The sequence below is a fragment of the Neltuma alba genome, unplaced genomic scaffold (genome assembly GCF_004799145.2).
Source record: "Neltuma alba isolate B1F8T4 unplaced genomic scaffold, ASM479914v2 tig00012763_pilon, whole genome shotgun sequence".
Taxonomy (NCBI): domain Eukaryota; kingdom Viridiplantae; phylum Streptophyta; class Magnoliopsida; order Fabales; family Fabaceae; genus Neltuma; species Neltuma alba.
The window spans coordinates 428,277-452,622 of NW_021637174.1; the positions used below are offsets into that span (position 1 = coordinate 428,277).

The window sequence follows — 24,346 nt, forward strand, 5'->3', positions numbered from 1 at the left end:
TCATTTTTTTCCTTCGTGGCAACTGATTTCTGGTAGTTACATTGAACTTCGACTAATTTAGATCGAGTCAAGCCAAGCCAAGCCGATAAATAAAGTTCTTCCAGCAACAATTTTCTCTATGCACATTAAACTCAAATTTGAGCCTTAAGTTACAAGAAACAAGAAGCATCGAAGAACCATTACTTGAATTTACGTACAGATCATTATTAACATCCGTCATTGTCACTTTGTTGGCAATAAGAACCGTGTTTCATGATGCAGAGTGTTGAAAAAAAAATCTAGGCTAGGCTATACGATTGGCTTTTTGATTCCTATATTGCTTTGAGCCTACCGATATTTGGGTAAATCTTCTGGTAGTGAGAATGAGTGCCGTTAATCTCACTTTTGTTCCATTATTATTATACTCTAGTTGAGCGTTGGCTTTTCTGTTATAGAGGATTCTAAATTTGAATCCCATTGGGATTGGGTGTATTTTAAGTTAAAGGAGGAGAATAGTACTGAGCTATTTCAGTCACTGAGGGCTTCAATTTTTTTGCCCTAAGTTATACATTTGGTCTTCTGCATATATATTAAGTTTTAGCTTATTTAATTTTAAGTTTATAAAATATATTTTTAGTTCTTTAATATTAACATTTTTAGTCTCATTTAACAGAAAATATTTATTAAGAAAATTTAAAAGGTAGCTCTATATATAATCGTTTTTATATTTTAAATTTAAACATATTTTGTCATCATTATTTTATTACAAATTCATTATTTGAATTTATTGGCTGCATATATTTCGTCAAATGAGACTAAGGTATTAAGTAAGGGAAAAGTACATTTCATAAACCTCAAAAACTAAAATAAAATTTGATATAAATTTAGATGATGAAATGTATACTTTAGCTAGTTTTTTTATCTGAAAAATAATATAATTTTTTAATTGTAATAAAATATATTATCCTTTTCAATTTCCATCCTTGTTTTAATATTGATCTGCACGATATTTATCCTCTAAAGTAGATAAACCTCCCCCCCAACCAAAAAAAAAAAAAAAGAACCCCGGCTCCCTTAGGCTAAAAAGCTAGATAAACATGTTGATGTGAATCAGTATGTTATTTTCACTGATGAAATGTAGCATGATTAAAAAAAATCAGCATATATGATTTAATATGAAAAGGGCTTATGTACATATATAAATCAAAGTTAAAAGAATTACACAAAACAAATTTCAAGAGGGTATATTATATGAACTTAAAATACTTTATTAGTCAAATAATAAATTGATTAGGGATATGTAGGATAATTATTTAGAAGACTTAAAACATCTACGTTTGTGATGTAACAAGAGACAGAGAGACAAGAAAATTGAGTGCTACTTCCTAGTCTAAATACTACCCCTCATCCTATTTATAAGAGCTAGTTGACTAATTTGAGAAAATTGAGAAAAGAAGTTAAATTAGTTATTTCTAATAAATAGGTGTTGTCTTTCTTAAAATATCCTTACTAATTAAGTGTATTGACTAGAACTATTATTGTTAGAAGAACTATCTTGGAAAAAAATACATAAATATGAGAGACAAAATGGATTGGGGTCTTATATTCAGGATCAAAATAAAAATCAAATAAGGTCTTATATTAAGGATCGGAGGTAGTATAAGATTTAGTTTGTAATAATAAGAGGGAGTACGATGAAAAAATATAGACCACGTTAACTTTTTCTATGTCTCTCTATAGATTTGTAAATATCAAAGAATAATTTATACTCAAGTCTAGGTGGCAGGACGAGCTAGGAGAAAAAGCCCAAAAAAAGTTCAAGAGTTTGAAGGCCCCCTCTTATGGTTGAACTGAATCTACAGAGTTTAAGCTTGAGAAAATATTTCTAATTTCTATAAAATTCTTACTGTAAGAGAAAGTTCAAAGTTATATTCAAAGAGTGTTTGATAACCTTTTTCGCAAAATGAAGTAAATTCTTTCACATATCTACTCCATAAATCATAAGAGCACTTTTAAAATTATGATTTGGTTTTTATTGAATTTGGATTCCACCTATCATGATTTCAGTTGAATCTTCGACCCAATTTCTCTTCTCCATTTTCTTTATTTCTTTTTGGTGAGTAAAATTTCTATTAGGGGATCGGGGCTTCTGGCATTGCTCTGCCGTAACACAGTATTCCGTAAAGACTGATCGGCCCATAAGTTTCCTCTGATATGTAATTACGGGCCTCATAGTTCAATTGGGCTGTCGTATTGTCCATTGCATATAATTTGAAATTATTGAGAGAGAAAAAATTGAAACAAATTCACATAAATTTTTTTTTAAATTAATAATTTAACTCAAAATCAATCAATATGTATAGCCTGTAGAAAACTTCACTATCAGATTCAGAAACGCAACTCACTTTAGTTCTATGCAAAGCAGGAGCTTTACGTCTAGTTTTTCAAAGAATTTATTTATTCATCATTTTAAAATTTTTTCTTTGTGAAAATAGTTCTTGCATTGGATGAAACTCATCAACGCTTAAGAAATTACTATTATAACATAAACAAGGATAGCATATTCTTCAAATCTATGTTATTGATTCCTACTTGGTAAGCAATCTATGAATGCTCATACAGTTTGGAGGCATGACCTGATTTTCATTAGGACCCCACACCAGTTAAACCTTTTGTTATTAAAAAATAATAATCTTTAAACTCATAACCTGTAGCTGCCAATGAAGCATTTTCCCGGAGGAAATAAAATTGCTCAGGTGAATTTAATGCCATTCTCCCCATAAGAAACTTTGAGGTGACATCTGGACTGGAAAAAGGAACAAAGAAAAGGATTTTCTTAAGAACTAAATTAAAAGAAATTGAAGAATCCAATTACATGAAATGTCAGAGGATGATTCTACGCTGTAACATGTTGCGTGCGTCCAATTGGTTACATAGCAGTCTAGCGCACCCTCTTATGAGTTTAACTAAGCAAAAAGGAAACTTGATCATATAATAATCGAATCCTTGTTCTATTCTCCATTCATTTCCAAGTTTCATTAGCATTTATTTAAATAAGGAATGCCATCTGAATTCTGAACTCACGTCAACATCAAATCAGCATTCAAGAAAAGAATACAGAAATATACATTCAAAGTTGGGAAAGTAAAAGTTGAGTGGTTGGTTTATGACTTGACAGTGCACTCGAGAGGAAGGCCCTGAGGGAATCGCTTTGTGTCAGTACAATAATTATAGATCATCAACTTCTTCTTCGCCCACCTGAGCCTTCTCTGATCATTAGCATCAAGCTGCTGAGTTAGCCAGGCATTACCAGAAGAGTTAGAACTGCAGGAAGAAACGCCATTAGACCACACACAAGCATCCGCCTTGAAGTTTCTGTAAGAAGCAGTGAAAGGAGCTTTGGACCAATCTGTCTTCACCAGTCCTCCTCTTGTAGCCCAGTCATCTGCATTCCACAGACTCGAATACAATCTCATAGCCTGGTTCTTAGGATATGGCACACCCACACCTTCCATGTTCTTGAACTCCCTTATTGGCCTCCCATCAACATAGAATCTGAAATATCCAAAAAAGAAAACAAAAGATCATTCAAGTGATCGGTTTTAATAGTATAAGAATGATTATCAATAGAGAAATGTGTATGTATACTTACACGACATGTTGAGGATTCCAAAGAATGGAGTATGTGTGAAAATTTGCAGTTGGGTCGAACCAGAGATAGAACTGTTGCTCTCTGTCACCTTTGCCCTGAGTATACACGTTCGTATGAACTATATAAGGATCTCCACTTAAGTTCCCCAAGAACTCAAAGTCTATTTCATCCCAAGATGATCCTTCAGAACGTAACTGCACAGAAAAACCACGTGTCAGAGTTAGAATATAGGACTCCATGGACATGTAACTTTACTGCATAATATTAACAGAGGTTTGATGAACTCACGTAATAAGCTGTGACTGTGCCAGCTGAATTCCCAGGCACGAGCTTGATTTGCATGTCGATTTTGCCATAGAGGAACTGTTTTTTGGACTGAAACCCAGAGCCAGAGGCCTTATCGAGAGACAGAGTAAGAACTTGGCCATTGTTAAGGATCTTACCTCGGCCGTCTCCCCATGTTATGTCAACATCCTGATAAAAGCTCCCGGCAGAGACAACCTTAGCAGAACCAGACAGCAGCAGAGAATAAACCAGCAAAATCCCAAGCAATAACGAAAGAGGAGGAGGAGAAGCCATTGGATCAAACGAGAAGACTTGCAGAAGCTATTAACTATGATGGTGACAAATGCACGTTTCAGAGGTTCAATTTATAGTGCAGGATCCCTTGGCGGTTGTTACATTGGGAATGTGTCTGAATAATAAGAATAATGAAAAAGTGGGTTGGTGGCGGTGAGATCGGAACCGAACAGCTGGATAGCAGAAGCCAATAAACAAACAAAAGATTGGCTTGTGTTGTTTGAAATCATAATTAAACCAGAAAATAATATGGTCCATTACTTTGTGCTTAGCAATTCCTAAGGCTAAAGGAGGCAAAACATTAGAAATGTGAAGGTGGAGTGGGGAAACCGTAGTGGACTCCTAGGTTTGTTTTTGTGGCATAAGCGTGTGGAGCCAGTGGTCTGTGGCTCATCATTATCAAGTTAGTGCTCCAGCTGGGAACATTAAAAAACATTGAACTTGTCTCTATCTGGTACGTTCCTGTGGGCATTCTATATTAGTCCGCGTTTTCTTACTTTCTGAATTCTAGAAACATCTCCATATTATACCATCCCGTTTTATGGAGTATGTGAAATGTGATACTACATCATTCAGGATCGAAACTTCTGGGTCCATGTGTTTGTTCAAGAAGCACCAACCCCACAAAAAGGAACATAAACGTTTTCTTTGATTAATTGCAGTTCCTGAAAAAACCCAAAACAGAGACACAGAGGGACGCGCCAATAATTCTTTGAGTTTTCATTGAGTTATTTTGTTCCAGAGAATTATCGTGGGTTCTTATCACTTCTAAGTTGGTGAATTCAAATTTGACTGGTTCGGTTCAACTCTGACACCTTGTTTCTGGTCTTTTAGAGGCGGCGAACATAGAAAATAAATTAAAAAAGATAGATATAAAGATTGATTGGTTATTACTCCATGGTATAGTAAATTGGGAAGCGGTGACATTCTGTTCAGACTTCAGAGACTTCAGAGCCATATCTGTCAGGGACCCGAAAAATTGGTAGTAATCTTTAATGCTTCCATTTTGTTTTGTTTTACTTTCGAACGCAAGGAGCTCGAAAACCGCAAAACAGAACAAGAAACACCAAAGTATTAAAAGACGATAAGCAAGAGATGAAGACAAAAGCAAAATTAGGAAGAGAGAGAAAGCAAAGTTTCTTTATGGTAGTGGATAAGGATGACTTAAACGCTTCTCCCTTGTAAGGTTTTCTCTCACACAGAAATTTACCGGAATATGGCATGCCTTCACTTGCTCCCTTTGGCGGGTTTGCCCAATTGTTCAATTGCTGAACCCATGGACAGGGGTAAACAAAACTGAACCGTAATCGAATCAAATTCAATTTTAATTTTTTTGAATAATTCGGTTTTGGTGTTCGATTCAGTTAGTAGAAAAAAATTTCGGTTATAACCGAAAAACCGGAATAAATATATTATATATTTATATTTAATAAATATTATTATAATAAATATATATGTGGGTTTATGTGAACTTTTTAAATATATTTATATTCAATAAATATGATTATAATAAATATTATTATAAGAAATCACATTGAACGATGAAATATTTATTAATTAATAGTTATAATTGTGTTTTATTATTATTTTTAAATTAAAATTACTTTTTATATTTATATATTTCGGTTAATCGGTTAATCGAACCAAAATATTTCAGTTCATTCAGTTTCGATTAGTTCGGTTAATCGGTTTCGGTTTAGTGTTTAAAATTTGTTCTATTCGATTATTCGGTTAATTTGGTTATCTCTAATAACCGAACCGAAAAACCAAATGCTCACCCCTATCCACGGACCAGGAATCCTCCCTCATGATATTTTAGTGTTGACCGTGGTTATTTGAAAGAGGTCCGATGGACGGAATTATGGGCTTCAATCCATCAATATTGGGCCTGACCTTATCCAAACCTTCTCGGCTGAGCCCAAGTTACATGCGAATCCTGCGATGACTTGCGCATACTAATGTCCCATATCAAGATATTGGAGTAGGAGAAGACTAAGGGTGTGTTTGGGTGACACCCCAAACTATGGTTTGGGGAATAAATCACCCAAACACCCACCCAAAAATCAAAGCCATGGTTTTCGGCCAAAACCATGGTTTTGGAAAAAGCAAAATTTTTTTGCTTTTGGAGAAAAAAGGGAGAGTGTGAGAGCCTATAGGATATGTATCTTGTTATTTTTTTTATAAACATATTTAATCTTATATTTTATAAATATATATACATATTAATTATTTATTAATTATATTATCTTATGTATTATTAATTATATTGGTAAAAAATATATTATTAACAATTTTATTCCTTCAAATTAAAATATATCATAAAATCTATTTTTTCTGTAATTATCATATTAACTTATGTTTTTTTTAGTAATTTGTATATATAAAAAGTGCTTCTGATAACAACTATCCAAACACTCTCACTTCTCAGAATCATTTTTTTACAAAATATATTCTTTACAGAATCTATTCTCTCCAAAATTTTTCAGAATCACTTTTTTAAATCACGGTTTGGTTTCATCTAAACACACCCTAAATGAATACCTCTTCTCATGCTTTCATACATTTGGTGCGGAACTTTCCTTAATCATGATATAAGAACCAAAGAGGATAAATTAGCAAAAAGAATATTGAAAGATCTTCTAAACAGCGTTGAGCGGCACAGTGTTTGTGGCTTAGTGGAAACAGCTGTCATTAGTGGAGGAGCTTTTTTTAGTTCTTTTTGTTTCTTGCGTAAGCTGAATGCTATATTAACAGCAAAGCCATGCAAAGGAAATCAGAAAAAGGGCAAAAAAAAACAAGAAAGTTTTCATTAGAGAGGTGAAAAACAGCTGGCATAAATCGAGAAGCTTTCAATGTGTCCATATGTTAGTACTTAGTGGTGAAAAAGCAATCATTGTAAGTTAATATCTTCTTAATAGTAAGGTATTTCATTCAAGAGGCAGAGGTTAATCAGGGACATTGAAATTTTCCTCCATAGCATGGGAAGACTCGGCAAGATAACTAGTCAAAACAAGATCCTCCCTATAAGTATGGACCAAAACAACCTGCCAATTTCCATAAACATAAGTTAATATTTTAAATATATAGATTATATTTTGTTTGATTTTAATCCCCATAATTAAAAATAAATAAATGACATATTCTTCCTTATTCTTAATAAAAGACACATTGTGGAAGTTTTGCTTCATTCTTTATATCCTAAGTGTAAGTCTTAATTTTCACTTTCTTTTTGTTCTTAAATATAAGTTTTAACACCAACTTTTAGGTATAATTAAAATTTGTCTTCCAAAATACCCCTTATTAATACTTATTTATGGGCTATCCAGGTTTTAAATATTGTCATATTAATAGAGAATAACAATAAAAAAACGCATTTTAACATAATATATAGATTTTGATCCTTAATTTGTGTATTTTTCAATACCATGACTTTATTTAAGGATGTAGGAAGTGCAAGACATTCTATAAAATTTAGTATGGTATCTATGAATTATTTCGAAAAATGCCCACATACTTACTTAATTGGTTCATTTAAGTGGTATACTTGACTGTAGATTTTGAAGATAGAGGTTAATACTACTTTTAATCTTAATTATAAGATTTTATTTATAAACTATAAATGAAATCTTATAATTACGGTTGAAAATAATAATTTGAATTAAGAAAAAATTGATAAAATTGTCCAATAGGATTGGAGGGAGGGAGCAGGTAAGAATTAATGTTATCCACTTGCAAGTCGGCTCGATCCATATCTTGCAAAATAAGCCAGTTGAGAGCACAACAAACACGTGGCACACTGCCACTTGATCCTTGAAAAGCAATCTTCAACTTTATCCTCCGTGAATAGGTAATTTAAAGGACAATTTAATTAAATATAATAATTATGCATCGTCCATTGAATCCAGCGCTGTTAGTGACTTTGACGTTGAAGCGATCACAAATCCTTGAGAGCTGCCATTGACTGTGTCTCCCCTCCACAGAAACTCCATTGTTTGCTTGCTTGCTTTAGGTGGGAGATGAAACACGACATCCTTATTTTATATTAAAAAATATATATTCAAGTTGATTATTTTCCAACCTGGCAGGACTCGTCCACTAAAATCTTTCTTGTCGTACGTTGTCCCTACTTTCCCATTGATCATCCTCCCTCGTTCTTACCTTGACATAATGAACCCTAAACCACTCCCATTTATTTTCCCAAAACCGTGTGCCTCCTCTTACCCATTCTTCAACCGCCACTCCCTCTTGGCTCCCTTCGGGCTGTAAATGAAAGCACCGTGAGTATGAGCCTAAAATACAACTCAATTCTGAAAGATTGACTTATTAGAAAGGAAGGCTCGTGAACTTAAAAACCCCCCTGATAAAGTACTCATAACACCTGTCCCTTAATTCAAAGAAAATAATATGACATGTTTTGTTTAAACTACTAAATTTTTCACTTACTACTCCTCCGGTCCTAATTATAAGACCCAATTGACTTATTTGAGGAGATTAAGGAAGTAAGTTAAGTTGGTTATTTATAATAAATAAGTGTTGTTATTCCTAAAATATTCTTGCTAATTAAGTATATTGGCTAAAACTATCATTATTAGAAGGATTATCTTGGAAAAAAAATGCATAAATATAAGAGAGAAAATGGATTGGGTCTTATAATTAGGACCAAATAAAAAGTCAAATTGGGTCTTATAATAAGGACCGGAGGAGTATATAACTAACGGTTAAACTTTCTTAATTATTCAGGGGGGTTTGAATACTCTTATAATTCGTATTTTCCACACAAGTTAAGGTAAAATTTCTCCCATATACTTACTTATTATATCATAAAATCACTTCTAAAAAGTTATTCTAAACACTCCTTTAATCAAACTCGTTTAACTAATGACTTTTATTGAGGATAACTTTGATATTTTATGACAAATAATTAATTTTAACTAACTTTATTAATTTATATAAAGTTATTATAGGGGTTTATAATACGAAGCAAATGGAGTATTTTCCTATGAGACATTAATTCCATTTAATATGATTTTAAAATTTTTAAATTTTGTTAATTGAACATTTTAGATGAGTAGCATGGGAAGCTTATCAAAACAAAACACTTACAAATTACCTATTATGTGCAAGTTGTAAATATGAGATGTTGGTGAGCATCAAATGGTTTTTATTTAAACCATGGTACCATGAGTTTAACAATTAAAAGGTTGGACACTCTCATTAAAGAAAGAAGGTTTAATTCCTAAGATATTTAAGGTATTTTGAGAGATATATCTGAAGCTAAAACTTTAGCTCGTAACATATGGTAATTCTTTACATGGAGCTTTTCCTGTCCCAATTTAAGTTATGGTGATAGGTAGGATTGGGATCAAGAGTTAATTTTTCTGTTTTTGAATTGTTGGTTCTTAAAAAAAATTTTATAAAAAAGAAAAAGAGGTTTTTACTTACTTTAACTATTGAATTTATTCAATACGACAAGGTTTCCTGTCGGCGTCCTGCGTTTCAACGTCTTTCTTCCCCAAATACAACTGTCCACAACTTAGCTGACACAAACTTTTTCTTCCATTCTCCTTCCTGCAAGTTGCTCTGCCATATCTCCCACCTATATAAATACCTACGATCACTCATTGCTTGATTCACACCAAACTCTTCACTTTCAGAAACCAGATGCTCTCTAGCTTCAATCTTCACACTATGGCTTCTTCTTCTTCTTCTTCTTCAATAATGCTTCTGCTTCCCCTGTTTCTTGCTCTGACTTTTCATGTTGCTGCTGCTAACTTCAACCGAGACTTCCAGCTTACGTGGGGAGATGGTCGTGCAAAGATACTCAACAATGGAAATCTTCTCACTCTGTCCCTTGACAAAGCCTCTGGCTCTGGCTTCCAGTCCAGCAATGAGTACCTGTTTGGCAAGATTGATATGCAGCTGAAGCTTGTTCCTGGTAACTCTGCTGGCACTGTCACTGCCTATTATGTAAGTCCAAACACTCCCTACACAAATTTCTTTACTCTCAAACATATTTCTTGTGACAAGCTTGCTGACAGATAAACTGTGTGTTCTTGTAACAGCTATCTTCTAAAGGATCAACGTGGGACGAGATTGACTATGAATTCCTTGGAAACCTAAGTGGAGACCCTTATATCCTTCACACCAACGTGTTTAGCCAGGGCAAGGGTAACAGAGAGCAACAATTCTATCTCTGGTTTGACCCAACAGCAGATTTTCACACTTACTCTATCCTCTGGAACCCCCGACACATTGTGTGAGTATTTATTAGCTATGTCCTATAATATATGGAACAACGTAGTATTTCAAATTTTGAGCGACATACTTTGTGTCTTGTTGTGTTTCAGTTTCTCTGTGGATGGTACACCAATCAGAGTGTTCAAGAATTTGGAATCATTTGGTGTTCCGTTTCCAAAGAAGCAGCCAATGAGGATATACTCTAGTCTCTGGAACGCAGATGACTGGGCAACAAGAGGAGGACTGGTAAAGACGGATTGGTCCAAAGCTCCTTTCACTGCCTCTTACAGAAACTTTAATGCTAAGAATGCTTGTGTGTTCTCCAATGGAAGATCTTCATGTTCCTCAAATGCATGGCTTTCTCAAGAGTTGGATTTAACCAGCCAGCAGAGGCTTCGTTGGGTGCAGAAGAACTATATGATTTACAATTACTGTACTGATCACAAGAGGTTCCCACAAGGCTTCCCACCCGAATGCACTCGCTCTTAGATAAAAATTTAATCCAAATTTTCTCTTTCTTTTTTCCTTTTTTTTTTTTTTTTTGGGTTTGAGGGTTTGAGCTAGTTATGATATGTACCATATGTCTTATTCTTTTATACTGCTTGTGTATTTTCTGCCTACTGTTTGTTCTTTATCCAGTGTAAAAATATAATAAGAGTTGAGTTTTTTCTTATGCTGTAAAAATTTAGCTGGGCATTAAATTAGTATTTTAAAAATTATGATACAATCAAGTAGGGGTCAACGTCTGGCTTTGGCGAAAGACGACGAACTCGGCGTAGAAGATAATGCAGAAATTGACAGTTCAAATTCAAAGACTCTTTGACGAGTAAAGGTCAATTTGGCTGCAGAAACGGATAAGGGCTCGAAGCTAGAAAGTTTGAAAGATTATTTGTCACGTGTTGATATGAAAAAGTCAGAACTAAGATAGGTGGTATAAACACTTCTCAAAAAGTGTTTGAATTTCTATAAAAATATTTTTTTTAATATATTTTTTTATAAATTGAGACAAACTCCTGTATATATTTATTTTATATTTTATAAAATTATTTTTAAAATTATAATTTAGTTTTATCTAAACATTTTTTTTTTTGACCAAGATCTAAACATCTTCTTAATTAATACTCACAAAATAAAGAAACCTTTTCAGCAGATCACTTTTTTCATTTCACTCACCAAACAAAGCAAGGAAGAGCTCCACTATGTATTTGAGCATCAAGCGTATTGGAAATCCATTGCACTACATTTTATTAAAACAGTGATCTTGCAATTAGATTAGATTAGTTTCTAGCTTTTATTTAAGCTGAGAAACACAAAATTACATGGACTGTGTTAGTCATAATTAATTATATTTTTCGTAAGGTTACTTTGTTTTGGGCAAATATTACTGTAACTCTGGACAAAAAGATGCTCTAGGGTTTTAACTTTACACTGAGGTCTTAACACTATGTACAAGCAAATGGATTAAATAGCCTTCCGATACTGCCATTTATTCATAGATTTATACTGATCGTGTGTGTGGCTATATATATATATATATATATATATATATATTGTATGCATAAACACATGATTAAATTTCAAGATTTCTTGTGATATTTTAAAAAAAAATGAAGTTGTGATGCGAGATAACTATTTTTCCTTTTATATGAACTGATGCCAACTTTGCGAGATAAAAAAAGGTGACAAATCCTTGTACTTTCTCAATTCCAAGTCATTCAACCTATTTCGTCAAAATGAAAAAAATGACAGTTAATATGTTAAATCATCTCAATTTTTTTTTCCAACTTTACTCATATTAAATGAGTTGTAAAGAAAAAAAATTACGCTGAAGCATTAATTATAAGAATAAAATTGACAAATAAGTTACTCATATTTTGGAACAAATAATTCTTGTGGAAGCAACTAATACTATAGATGGTAGGATAAAGTTCTTTTCATATAATTCTAAAATTACTTCAAATAAATAGAAAAAAATCTCAAAAGAATGCCATTTGAATTTAGAAAAATGACAAATAATGACCCTCTAATATATAAAATAGTGATATGGAACCTTCAATTTGAAAAATAACAAATAAAAACTAGGTCCCGTATTACAAGTATAAAATCTTGATGAAATTCCTGAAATGCCCCTCAGCCAAGTTGTGATTTGATCTACTATAGTTGTCATTCGCTAAAATGAACTTATCATTTCCCATATTCAACTTGTCATTTGACATACCTTTAACCAAGTTGTAATTTGGTCTATTGAAGTTGTCATTCGCTAAAGTGAATTTGTCATTTCTCATAGTCAACTTATCATTTGGCCGATGGGCATTTCAGATATTTCACTAAGATTTCATATTTGCAATATGGGACTGGGTTTGTATTTACTATTTTTCAATTTGAGGGTTTCAAGTCGCAATTTCACATATTGAGGGTCTTTATTTGCTATTTTTCCTTTGAATTTCATTTTTTCCTCTCATCAAATATTACTTAAATTTCAAAATTTCAAATTAGCTAGTCTTGTTTCTTATACTTTAATACTCCTTCGGTTTTTAATATAAGACTTATTTAATTAATTTGATTAGATTAAGAAAGTTAGGTAAGTTAGTTAATTATAAAAAATATGACATGTTTTTCGTAAAACACTATAATCATCTTTTTAATACTATATCTCTCTCTCTTCTACTCAGTTATGATTGAGGGAATATCTATAGGAGTAATTTAGAAAAAATTGATAAATATGATAAATAGGTCTTATATTTAGAATCAAAATTAACTTAATAATTAAGTCTTATATTAAAAATAGAGAAATAGTTATTGACTACATTCAAAAAAACAAATCACAATACATTTTAATATGAATTCCTAACTTGAGATTTTAAAATTCATGTTTGGGTATTTCCTCAATAAACTAACCTAAGCATAGTTTAAAATATCATTATTCCGTGCAAATAATAATACACGCACGCTGATGATATGCTAGCTGGCCATCACCCGCACTTGGCCACATTCAATAAGAGCTAATTAATAAGCAACCATTGCAATCTTTCTTACCCACTGATTCCAAATTCCAAAATACATAAATGATATTAATATCCCCATAACCTACCCCTACCCCGCACCCCCAGCCGATTTCATCTTTTCTGAAAACAAAAGGCGGAACTCGCTGCACCAAGATTTATTATAGTAATAATTCTAATTTTTAATATTAGATTTTATTTGATTTTTATTTTAATCTTAAATATAATATTTTAATTTATTTTGTCTCTTATGTATATATTTTTTAAGATAGTCTTTCTAATAATAGTAATTTTAGTTAATAAATTTAATTAGTAAAAATATTTTAGAAAAGACAATACTTATTTATTATAAATAACTAATTTAATTTATTATTTTAATATATTTAGATTAGTTAACTAATTTTTATATTAAAAACCGGAGATATTAGTACACAATATGATAAATTTATAATATGATAATATCACGCACGCATGCACGCGACTTTGAAAGTGTGACGTCGTCTATATATAGATATATTTATAAACATCTTTATATGAGGGCAAGGAAGTTTCCTTTTCGTCTCGTCTCAGAGGCCCGCATGGCATTGGCGGTAGAAGCTCTTCTGCTTCACCAATCTTTCCTATCTACCACCTCTTACCTCCCGTTTTAATTATAAGAATATGTTTATAAAATATAAATGAGATTTTATAATTAAAATAGGAAGTAATATTTCTTAACTCTCTAATTATGATAATATACTTTTCTTGGTCTCTATTTATTTAATCTCACGGCATTAAAATAATAAAGATTTAAATCAATGCAATTAAATTTAAAAAGGAAAAAAGGGGAGGTTAAGGGGAGCGGGAGTGGGTAAAGTTGAGGTCTAGGCTGGCGGTGGCTGGCACACGACCCAGCCAATTGATAACTACTGGGGCCAATTTTGAACTTCACCTTCATCTTCATGTATATATTTATCATCCTGCGTCACGTCAATGATTTGCAGGTACTACTGCTTTAATACCTGCACAGATACTGCATTACTGTCATCCAGCTGGCTCATTGCAATTTCCTTGGCCTTTCCTGCGTTTCTGCCACTTGCTTCTTTCAACCTCGTAACCTGTTGGCTATAAATGGCTGTTTACCATCCTCATCTTCATCATCAATACCATATTCCCTCTCATCTTTTACACTTTCCTAGCAATTAGCAAATATCGCTGCTGTCCATATTTCAATATGGCTTCTTCTGCAACTGTCTCAGTAATGCTTCTGGTTCCTCTTGTTGTGAGCTCTCTCATGGTTGTTGCCTTTGCTGGTAATTTGAACAATGAGTTTGACATAACATGGGGGGATGGTCGAGGCAAGATGCTCAACAATGCTGAACTTCTCACTCTCTCACTCGACAAAGCGTCGGGCTCGGGTTTCCAATCAAAGAATGAGTATCTCTTTGGTAAGATCGACATGCAGCTCAAGCTCGTCCCTGGAAACTCGGCTGGCACTGTCACTGCCTATTATGTAAGCTTCTTTTTTCTTTATCGAATAGCAGAATATATAATTTCTCAAGAGATCAACGGGGTTATGAATAATCTGTGTCTTTGCTGGTACTTGCAGTTATCATCAAAGGGATCAAACTGGGATGAGATAGACTACGAATTTCTGGGAAACCTGAGCGGTGACCCTTACATTCTTCACACCAACGTGTTCAGCCAGGGAAAAGGCAACAGAGAGCAACAGTTCTATCTCTGGTTTGACCCAACCGCAGATTTCCACACTTACTCTATCCTCTGGAACCCCCAAAGGATCATGTAAGTTGTTATTCTCCACTCAACTGTTTCCCTGTATTTCTCTTCTGTCCTCTTTCGTGTGCATAGACTGATATATGATTCTGTTTAAATCTGATTCAGATTCTCAGTGGATGGAACTCCCATCAGAGAGTTCAAGAACTCAGAGTCCATTGGTGTGCCATTTCCCAAGAACCAGCCAATGAGGATATACTCAAGCCTGTGGAATGCAGATGACTGGGCAACAAGAGGCGGCCTCGTGAAGACGGACTGGTCTCAGGCTCCCTTCACTGCTTCCTACAGAAACTTCAAAGCCGAAGCTTGCGTCTGGTCTTCTGGCAAATCATCTTGTCCTTCATCATCTTCTTCCACCCCCACGTCCTCGTGGCTCTCACAAGAGCTTGACAATACTTCACAAGAGAGGCTCCGGTGGGTTCAGAAAAACTACATGATCTACAATTACTGCGCAGATGTTAAGAGGTTTCCTCAGGGCCTCCCACCAGAATGCAAAGCCTCTTAAGTTTTTGCCTAAATTCTTCCGTTGTTTTCCGTATTTGTCATGTGAAATATAGGGTCATTCTTTATGATGTAATATTAATATGTATGCATATTTTATAACGGAATATATATGTAGATTGCTTTCTCTCTTTCACATTGTTTCTATATGCTTTCGGTGTATATTTCACTGCGGTTTGGTGTGTATGCTAAAAGAAAGGTCGGAAAGGTAATACCTAAGGAATCCATGACGATGGGTCTACACGTATGGTTCCCTGTACATATGGCGCACACGGCAGTCAGATAATAAACTACAAGTTTTCATAGAGGCAGTCGTCTTCAATTGCATATTTAATGTTCAATAGTCAACTGAAACGCTAGTCCATGAGAAATAGGTATATTATATGATCTTCAGAGACTTAATGACGTATCTGGCCACTTCCAGAAAGCATTCACGTAAATTTTCACTTGCCTTTAAAATTTCATTTGATTTCAAAGTTTAGACAAGCTTCAATCAGTTATCATATCTGTATTTCAGTTATAAATGACGCATTGCTTCGCTAATAACAGTTGAGATATATAGAATTTTCCTTACACACACACATATAGAGAGAGAGAGAGAGACTTGTGGATATATTTCAGGGAGGGTACATAAAATTTGATTGAATCAAATGATATTTTTAAAAATAAGTTTATGGGAAAATCACTATAAACTATTAAAGAAAGAATATAATCACACAAAAAAAAAATCTTTTTTAGGGAAGAAAATGTTTTGGTAAGTAGGATTCTAGAGACTCACCAATCAGGGTATGCTTCTACTACTGATAAATAGTAGACTAACAAGGTCTTTACATTGGTAATAGAATTTAAACTCATGATTTTATAGATTATGAGCCGACTTCTTATTAACTAGATTAATTTTTGTTTGCTCACTAAAAAAAATCTTAACAATGAGTGAGCAACATTAAACTTATTATTTTGCACTCCGTAATTTGTCATTAACTTATTTATAGGAATTTTTTTTATAATTATATATCTTTCTTCAAATCATATTGTGATTTTCTTAAATTTTTTTGGGTTGAAAAGCCAAGCCTGAGGGAGTTTCGTGAAGAGAAAGCAAGAACAACCATGCCTTTGGTTGTTCAATGGCAAGTTGCTTGAGTAGATGAAGCAACCATTAGATGTTGTTTCCTTCAGGTAGACAACAAGCAAAGACCCTTAAAATATGCGTTACAGATAAGAAGAATTAAAAAAGGATTAATCTCTTCGACAGTAGTAAAAAGTTGTGTTTAGAAAATAAAAATAATATACGTCGTACTTTTAAATTTAAAATTAATTAATAATTTTTTAAGTAATGAACATATATACTCCTCCCTCCTTATTTATAAGCATTGTTTTTGTTTTTATTTTGTTTTTAAATATAAAATCTTTTGCAGATTTTAGGAATAATTAATATTTGTTTTTAAAATATCCTCAATTTTTTTACCAGCAAAAATATCCTTAATTAAAACATTGAGGATATCGTCACACTAAATAGAAGATTAAATAAAATTAATAATTTTACATAATATATAAATTTTGATACCTCCTTAACTTGTAATATTATATATATACATATATTAGAATTTAGAGTATAAATAAATAAGCATGAATAAAAGTAATTCAATGTCCAGTAAAAAAATTTAAAAAAAACCATATTGGAGGTACCTATACTATCTCTTAATTTTTAATTTGGTATCTATATTTTTTTCTCTTAATTAAATCATTTAATTTTACTTTTTTAGCAAGATTAACTCTTATAACTTTGCTCTACTATATTATTAGTCTTTATACAAGAGTTAATGTTGTTGATAGAGAAAAATTAAAGATTTAATTAAAAAAATACATAAGTATTAAATTAAAAATTAGGATAAAATATAGGTGGCTTCCTATTTAAGGCGGTGTAATTTTCGGTGGTAAATCCTTCACATTCAAACATTTATTATTACGTTTGTAAGATAAAGACAAGGATGTTTGATTAATTGGTTCTGCCATCAAGTGGATAAAGCATAAAGGCGCTCTGGGGAGGCTCTTCTAGTAAAGGAACATAAAATATAGCTGTAAAATGAAAGGTCTGGGTTGGGTCATAGAAAGCAAACTTTGCAAGACATTTTTAAACTTCTTAGCTTACATTTCTTTTAACAATTTCATGTTTGTTATATATACTTAAAGACATAATAGCTTTCACATTTTGATCAATTTTTATTTTTGGTTCCTATAATTTCAAATTGCTGGTTTTGATCCTTATAATTTTATAAAGATTTGGTATGAATTTAAATATAGTGATCAAGAGCAACACCCATTAAAAATATGGGGACTACTCATTAAATTCAAACCAAAAAATTGTGAAACTATATAGATCAAAACCCATAATTTAAAACTATAGTGGCCAAAATTAAAATTTGATCAAATTAGAAGAACCAACAAGACATAATATATCAAAGAAAAATGACGAAGAACAAAAAATTTGGTGCCGTCATGCCGACCGTGCATGGCAATAAGAGATAAGAATGCATAAAAGTATTTACCTCTAAAGCACGTGGTCTTCCTGAGGATTAAAAACGAAATTAAAAGAAACAGTGCTGGCAAGGGAGTTGCGTAAGCCGCAAGTACTAATTAATAAGAACGACGATGCATTTTGTAAATTTGTTTGATTTAATGCCAAGATGTTATAGTGGATCAAGCAAAGCAAAGACATGTGATTTCTTTTTTGAAAATATGTGTTATAGATAAGGAGGACTCAAGGTACGCATCAACCTTTTCCAAAGGTGTTACAACTTACAAGCGCATCAACCCGTGAATTAAAATGAGATTTCAAATTGCAATTACACCAAGTTTCACTCAATCAATTACTAGTATTAATGTAAATATCTTCTCTCTCTCGTGTGTGTATCATAAATATTGAATGCTCTCTGTCTCTCTCTTAAACAAAGTTTTATTAACTACTCTCAATTTTTGTAACTTGTAAGGTTTCTTTATTATATATAAATTTCTTTTTGTCTTTGGTTAAAAAAAAAAAAACAACTACTCCCACTTATTGTAAAGCACCACTTTCTAAATGTAAGTCATTCGTAGGAAAATGTTTTTTTTTTTTGCCAAACGTTGGAAAATGTTTTGATAGTAAATATAAGTCATTTGTAATATATTTAATGCTTTTTTTTTAATTGTACTCCTATTTAATTATTACTGAAAAAGAGAAAGAAAGGAGATACTCTTTTGGTCCTATTTATATTTATAAGGCAATTCTAGTTTGTTTCACACAGGCTAAGAAAAATATTAAAATGTATTAACTTTCCATTATAATATAATGACTTTCAACTTTATCCCTATTTAATATAAATAACTTTTTAAAAAAATGACTATCTACGCTATAATAAATGAAGGACAAAATAATACATCATGTTAAAAATTTAATGGAGTGATTTATAAATCGGACAACGAAAAACTTTCTCTCTTTACCATATAAATAGGATTAGAGGAGTATATGAAAATGGTTTGTAAATGTAAAGAGAGAAAACCTTGACAAGGGTAAAATTGGGAAATCTTATCAATTTAATGCATTTCTTAGTGTACAAGAATATGTTAAAAGTAACTTATATTAAGGATAGGAGTGTTAAGAGTTAGATAATTAATTTTTAAATATTAAAAAAATAATTAATTTAGTTATTTCTAAATTTTATGTATTAATTTTCTTAAAATACTCTCTTTTTTCCACCAACTCTAAAATATCCTTCTTTAATTATTAATGTATTACTCTCATCTCGTCCATGAAAAGTTCCTTTAATCAATCTAATTTATTGAGATAATTTGAGGAAAAAAATCATACATTTAAGAGGCAAAGTGGATTAACATATCCCTGACTAGTTTTTATGTTTGGAATCGGAGGAAATAATTCATAAAATTTAAAAAAAGATAAGGTGGTTATTTATAATTAAGATGTAAAAAAATTGTGACATTTTTTAAAACAACTCTGACATTTGATTATTAAAATTTAATGTGTTCAAATAAAATGATCCAGCAAATAGATGTATCATGATAAACAAAAAGTTAATAGAGAAAATAAAAGGAAATAAAACTTTATATTGAGTACCAAACTAAAAATCTTTAAATAGATTATATATTTAGGATTTAAATTTAAAAATAAAACTTCTTAGGATGCATTTGGATAATTCAATGTTTTTTTTAAAAAAATTAAGGCGGTATAACTTGATAAGTGTGTTTCAGGTATGTCTAGACAATATTTTTCTTGTGTACTTATTTTATATTTCGTAAATTATGATTAAAAAAATTCTTATAAATTATTTTAATCAGGCCTAGGCCGGGGTAATTTTGGTGGCCCTTGTGCAATGAGAAGTAATTATTAACAATAGCAATCACTCCTACTTTTGGAAGATGTAAGGATGTTTGGTTCCCATGAGGGGGATAAAAGCTGTGGAGGCGGTTCCAGTAGTACAAGTATACAACATACAGCGTTTAAATAAAATTTGACTAATCCTCGCATAATCGACTTTCCAATAATAAATATCAAATCACGCTGACGGGAATTTTCAAAGGTTAAAGATTTTCATGGAAAAGACGTGAAATACGCATAATACAAGAAGGGTTAGCGGCAAGGAATGTCTCCGTTGTAAATTGTCTCCACTTTCTCTCCGTTTAAATAAAACGACGCCGTTTGTATCTTTTCAACAGTGCAGGATATTTTATTCTTGCAATGACCCCGTTTTGCTGCAAAAAGAGCTTATGTCTACTCTGAAGGTTGAAGCCATCAAATAATCGGGTATCAGTTCACTTCATGGTGGATATTTTATGTACGCAAAATTTGAGTTCTTTCTACTGCAATATAAAAAGAACACAATTTTCAGCAAACCCCAACCCAAAAAAAAAAAATGCTGGGGTAATATATTGAAAAACCCCCTAATATCATGTGAAGAGAGTATTTGAACGGAAATCACCTTGGATAAATAACTATCTTTAGTGTCAGGTTTTAAAATGCAAAAATTAAACTAGAATCTAGCTACCCAAGAACTAGCATACAGTAGAACTTTAATAGAGACTCATCAAACAGCTTTAAGCAGGAGAAGGAGAAGGAACTCGGACGGACATATATGTATGGATGCACACGCCTGAACCTAGGGAGGTGATTTTATTATATGAGGATTGAGCAGAGAAGGCATGTGACAACAGAAGCGTGAAAGCAGGGGAAGGTGAGAAGAAGGAATTTGAAATGGTTTTGGGAATCAAAACCCAATGGGGTTCACGGGCTGCGAGTAAGTGAGTATCATGTCTCATGAATGGAATCTCGCCTCCCCAAATGACGATGAGATATGGGTGACGGCGATAAATTGTTTTTCACTTTTTCTTTATAATATACTCGTATAACATTCCGCAGCAAAACGGCGTCACTGCATATATAAAAGATGTTGGATTGTTGAAAAGTTGCAAAATGGTGTCGTTTTATTTAAATGGGGAGGAAGTGGAGACACCGTGCAATGAAGACATTCCGCTCCGGGAGGCTTAGGTACATGGCAAGTACGCATTGTAATGTGTCTAAAATATACTCTCTCAGTCTCTCTTATTCTAATTATAAGAACTAGTTAACTAATTTGAAGAGATTAAGAAAATAAATTAAGTTACTTATTTATAATAAATAGGTGTTGTTTTTTCTAAAATATTTTTACTAATCAAGTGTTTTGATTAGAACTACTATTATTAGAATGATTATTGTGGAAAATAATACATAAACATGAGAGACAAGATGAATTGAAGTCTTATATTTAAAATCAAAGTAAAAATCAAACGAGATCTTATATTAAGGATTAAAATGTTCAATTTGCTTTTGAGTAGGAAAAGCACAAGGATGTTTCTTTTGAAACAATTTTTTTTTTTTTAAAAGGGGAAAATCTAATGAAAAGAATAAAATCAAAAGAACAGGGACGTCTCTCAAGTGGGACATGGCGGTGAAGGCTCTTCAAGCACAAGAATAAAATTTATAACTTTATAGCTGCAAAAATTGCGTGTTGGGTTGGCACTTGGCAGTGGTATCCAATGAATTTGATTAATTATCTGGGACAAGGCCGTGCCGCTTCACAAATTACAACCACCCTGAAAAATTCTCAACTTGTCTGAAGAATTTAATATCAAACATCAGGTCAAACATTTGGCTCAGAATGTATCCCAGATACGAGTGCGATCCGGACAGCTAATTTCTCACTCGGGACTTGGCTTTTCGAGGAACACGTCTCTTTATCATCCATATTACAGCTAGCTCCTGCAACTTCGAGTCACTTTCCTTCCCTTCTACTTGCTTCTCCTGCTTCTTATAAATACCAAACTCGACTCGTTTCAGAGCCATCCTTGTCGTTCAGGCTTTTAAGCAATTAGCAAAGACCACTTCGCTCCAATGTCATACACCATGGCTTCTTCTACAGCTCTATCAGCAATGCTTCTGGTTTCTCTCCTTGTTATTAGCTCTCTCATGGTTGTTACCTTTGCTGGTAATTTGAACAATGAGTTTGACATTACATGGGGGGACGGTCGAGGCAAGATGCTCAGCAATGGTGAACTTCTCACTCTCTCACTCGACAAGGCATCAGGCTCAGGCTTTCAATCCAAGAATGAGTATCTCTTTGGCAAGATCGACATGCAGCTCAAGCTTGTCCCTGGAAACTCTGCTGGCACCGTCACTGCCTATTATGTAAGCTTTTTTTCTTTCCTTTTTTGATCCTGTTATTGGTATTAAATAATATCCCTTGAAGGGATTAATACCCGTTGTCGCTAATATAAATCTGCACTTGCAGTTATCATCAAAGGGATCAAACTGGGATGAGATAGACTACGAATTTCTGGGAAACCTGAGCGGTGACCCTTACATTCTTCACACCAACGTGTTCAGCCAGGGAAAAGGCAACAGAGAGCAACAATTCTATCTCTGGTTTGACCCAACCGCAGATTTCCACACTTACTCTATCCTCTGGAACCCCCAAAGGATCATGTAAGTTGTTATTCTCCACTCAACTGTTTCCCTGTATTTCTCTTCTGTCCTCTTTCGTGTGCATAGACTGATATATGATTCTGTTTAAATCTGATTCAGATTCTCAGTGGATGGAACTCCCATCAGAGAGTTCAAGAACTCAGAGTCCATTGGTGTGCCATTTCCCAAGAACCAGCCAATGAGGATATACTCAAGCCTGTGGAATGCAGATGACTGGGCAACAAGAGGCGGCCTCGTGAAGACGGATTGGTCTCAGGCTCCCTTCACTGCTTCCTACAGAAACTTCAAAGCCGATGCTTGCGTCTGGTCTTCTGGCAAATCTTCCTGTGCTTCATCTTCAACTTCATCCTCCACCAATTCTCCGTGGTTCTCTCAGGAGCTTGACACAACTTCACAAGGGAGGCTGAGATGGGTTCAGAAAAACTACATGATTTACAATTACTGCACAGATTCCAAGAGGTTTCCTCAGGGCCTTCCTCCAGAATGCAGAACCTCCTAAGACAAAACAGAGCAGCAGCCCAACCGTTCAATTTGTTATTTTCAGTGACGATTGCAGTACTGTAGTGTTTGTGGATGTGAAGATTTTGGGTTCAATTCTTTCATTCTTTTGCATTGTAGTCATCACAGTTATAGTAGGATGACATAAATGTCTATTCTTTATTATGTAAAATATACAAGTTTCGTAATAAAATGATGGTCTTCTCTATTACATTTTCTATCAGTTTCTTCATTTGCAGTCCTACAATCTCTGTAAGTCAGTGTTGGTATAAACCATACAATAAGCATTAAAACTAGTTCAGATTGAGACCAAATGTTGGTGATCCATATTAAAATTAGACCGTCCATATTTAAGATAATTTTATTTTATATTTTTAATATTTTGTGATGAGTACAAACGCTGGTCCTTTATGTATTTATAATTATTGAAATAGACATGTGAATTTTCAAGGAGAACTCCAAATGCCCATGAGTTTTCTCCTCATGTACTGATCCCTCGTCCTAAGTTTATTACTCAGGATGGCCGGCAATGCCTGATGATCCAACCTCATTCAATCCAACATTCCAACTTTACATAAGTGACATGATTTTGCAGTCGAGTCTCTTGATAAGAGTTTTCACACCCACATGCACACGAATAATTATATATGTGTGTCTATAAGTTCATATTTGGGCGTGAAAAAACCTTTCTAATAATAAACTTCAAATAATTAATTTATAAATAACGAACAATAGCACTTGTCCCACCAAATAAGGTCGGTTATATGAATCACACGATGTCACTGTGCCCCATTAACAATCAACTATTTAGATATGTTGTTGACTAATAGGTTTCATTTAATAGCCTCATTAAGCATCCTCCTCGGTCTTTCTCTGTTCCTTTTTATAGGATTTCAAATTACCTGATCTACCCTTCTCACCGGCGCTTCCAATAGCCTTTTCTACATATGCGCGAATTACCTCAAACGATGTTTAACCATTTTCTCTTCAATAGGCTCCATATTTACTCTTGCTTTGATATTTTCATTTCAAACCTTATCTTTTCTTGTATGGCCATATATATATATATATATATATATATATATCTCAATATCCGCATTTCTACTACCCCAATTA

General features: G+C 33.1%; 4 protein-coding genes across 4 annotated transcripts; 3 read left to right on the plus strand and 1 right to left on the minus strand.

Annotated features, from left to right (window-relative positions):
• Positions 1 to 2,827: 2,827 nt before the first annotated feature.
• Positions 2,828 to 4,210, minus strand: LOC114730740 (xyloglucan endotransglucosylase/hydrolase protein 24-like). Its single transcript, XM_028917847.1, has 3 exons — positions 3,920 to 4,210; positions 3,632 to 3,825; positions 2,828 to 3,534 (listed from the first exon to the last, which is right to left on the minus strand). The coding sequence occupies exons 1-3, from the start codon at positions 4,208 to 4,210 to the stop codon at positions 3,144 to 3,146; spliced, it is 876 nt and encodes a 291-aa protein (XP_028773680.1). The 3' UTR covers positions 2,828 to 3,143.
• A 5,649-nt stretch (positions 4,211 to 9,859) lies between these two features.
• On the plus strand, positions 9,860 to 11,120 carry LOC114730773 (probable xyloglucan endotransglucosylase/hydrolase protein 23). Its single transcript, XM_028917882.1, has 3 exons — positions 9,860 to 10,177; positions 10,273 to 10,466; positions 10,558 to 11,120. The coding sequence occupies exons 1-3, from the start codon at positions 9,872 to 9,874 to the stop codon at positions 10,934 to 10,936; spliced, it is 879 nt and encodes a 292-aa protein (XP_028773715.1). The 5' UTR covers positions 9,860 to 9,871; the 3' UTR covers positions 10,937 to 11,120.
• A 3,467-nt stretch (positions 11,121 to 14,587) lies between these two features.
• LOC114730774 (probable xyloglucan endotransglucosylase/hydrolase protein 23) lies at positions 14,588 to 15,728 on the plus strand. Its single transcript, XM_028917883.1, has 3 exons — positions 14,588 to 14,941; positions 15,038 to 15,231; positions 15,331 to 15,728. Exons 1-3 carry the CDS (start codon positions 14,663 to 14,665, stop codon positions 15,725 to 15,727), a joined length of 870 nt encoding a protein of 289 aa, XP_028773716.1. The 5' UTR covers positions 14,588 to 14,662; the 3' UTR covers position 15,728.
• Positions 15,729 to 22,134: 6,406 nt separating this feature from the next.
• On the plus strand, positions 22,135 to 23,441 carry LOC114730772 (xyloglucan endotransglucosylase/hydrolase protein 22-like). The gene is made up of 3 exons (XM_028917881.1): positions 22,135 to 22,435; positions 22,539 to 22,732; positions 22,832 to 23,441. The coding sequence occupies exons 1-3, from the start codon at positions 22,142 to 22,144 to the stop codon at positions 23,229 to 23,231; spliced, it is 888 nt and encodes a 295-aa protein (XP_028773714.1). The 5' UTR covers positions 22,135 to 22,141; the 3' UTR covers positions 23,232 to 23,441.
• Positions 23,442 to 24,346: the final 905 nt, after the last annotated feature.

Excerpts from the sequence above, each read along its gene's own strand:
- LOC114730740 (XM_028917847.1), bottom strand. The coding sequence starts at position 4,210 with ATGGCTTCTCCTCCTCCTCTTTCGTTATTGCTTGGGATTTTGCTGGTT. Across the intron at positions 3,826-3,919 it reads GCACAGTCACAGCTTATTAC|TTACGTTCTGAAGGATCATC; the intron begins GTGAGTTCATCA and ends TTTTCTGTGCAG. Across the intron at positions 3,535-3,631 it reads TGGAATCCTCAACATGTCGT|ATTCTATGTTGATGGGAGGC; the intron begins GTAAGTATACAT and ends TGGATATTTCAG.
- LOC114730773 (XM_028917882.1), top strand. The coding sequence starts at position 9,872 with ATGCTCTCTAGCTTCAATCTTCACACTATGGCTTCTTCTTCTTCTTCT. Across the intron at positions 10,178-10,272 it reads GCACTGTCACTGCCTATTAT|CTATCTTCTAAAGGATCAAC; the intron begins GTAAGTCCAAAC and ends TTCTTGTAACAG. Across the intron at positions 10,467-10,557 it reads TGGAACCCCCGACACATTGT|TTTCTCTGTGGATGGTACAC; the intron begins GTGAGTATTTAT and ends GTTGTGTTTCAG.
- LOC114730774 (XM_028917883.1), top strand. The coding sequence starts at position 14,663 with ATGGCTTCTTCTGCAACTGTCTCAGTAATGCTTCTGGTTCCTCTTGTT. Across the intron at positions 14,942-15,037 it reads GCACTGTCACTGCCTATTAT|TTATCATCAAAGGGATCAAA; the intron begins GTAAGCTTCTTT and ends TGGTACTTGCAG. Across the intron at positions 15,232-15,330 it reads TGGAACCCCCAAAGGATCAT|ATTCTCAGTGGATGGAACTC; the intron begins GTAAGTTGTTAT and ends AATCTGATTCAG.
- LOC114730772 (XM_028917881.1), top strand. The coding sequence starts at position 22,142 with ATGTCATACACCATGGCTTCTTCTACAGCTCTATCAGCAATGCTTCTG. Across the intron at positions 22,436-22,538 it reads GCACCGTCACTGCCTATTAT|TTATCATCAAAGGGATCAAA; the intron begins GTAAGCTTTTTT and ends CTGCACTTGCAG. Across the intron at positions 22,733-22,831 it reads TGGAACCCCCAAAGGATCAT|ATTCTCAGTGGATGGAACTC; the intron begins GTAAGTTGTTAT and ends AATCTGATTCAG.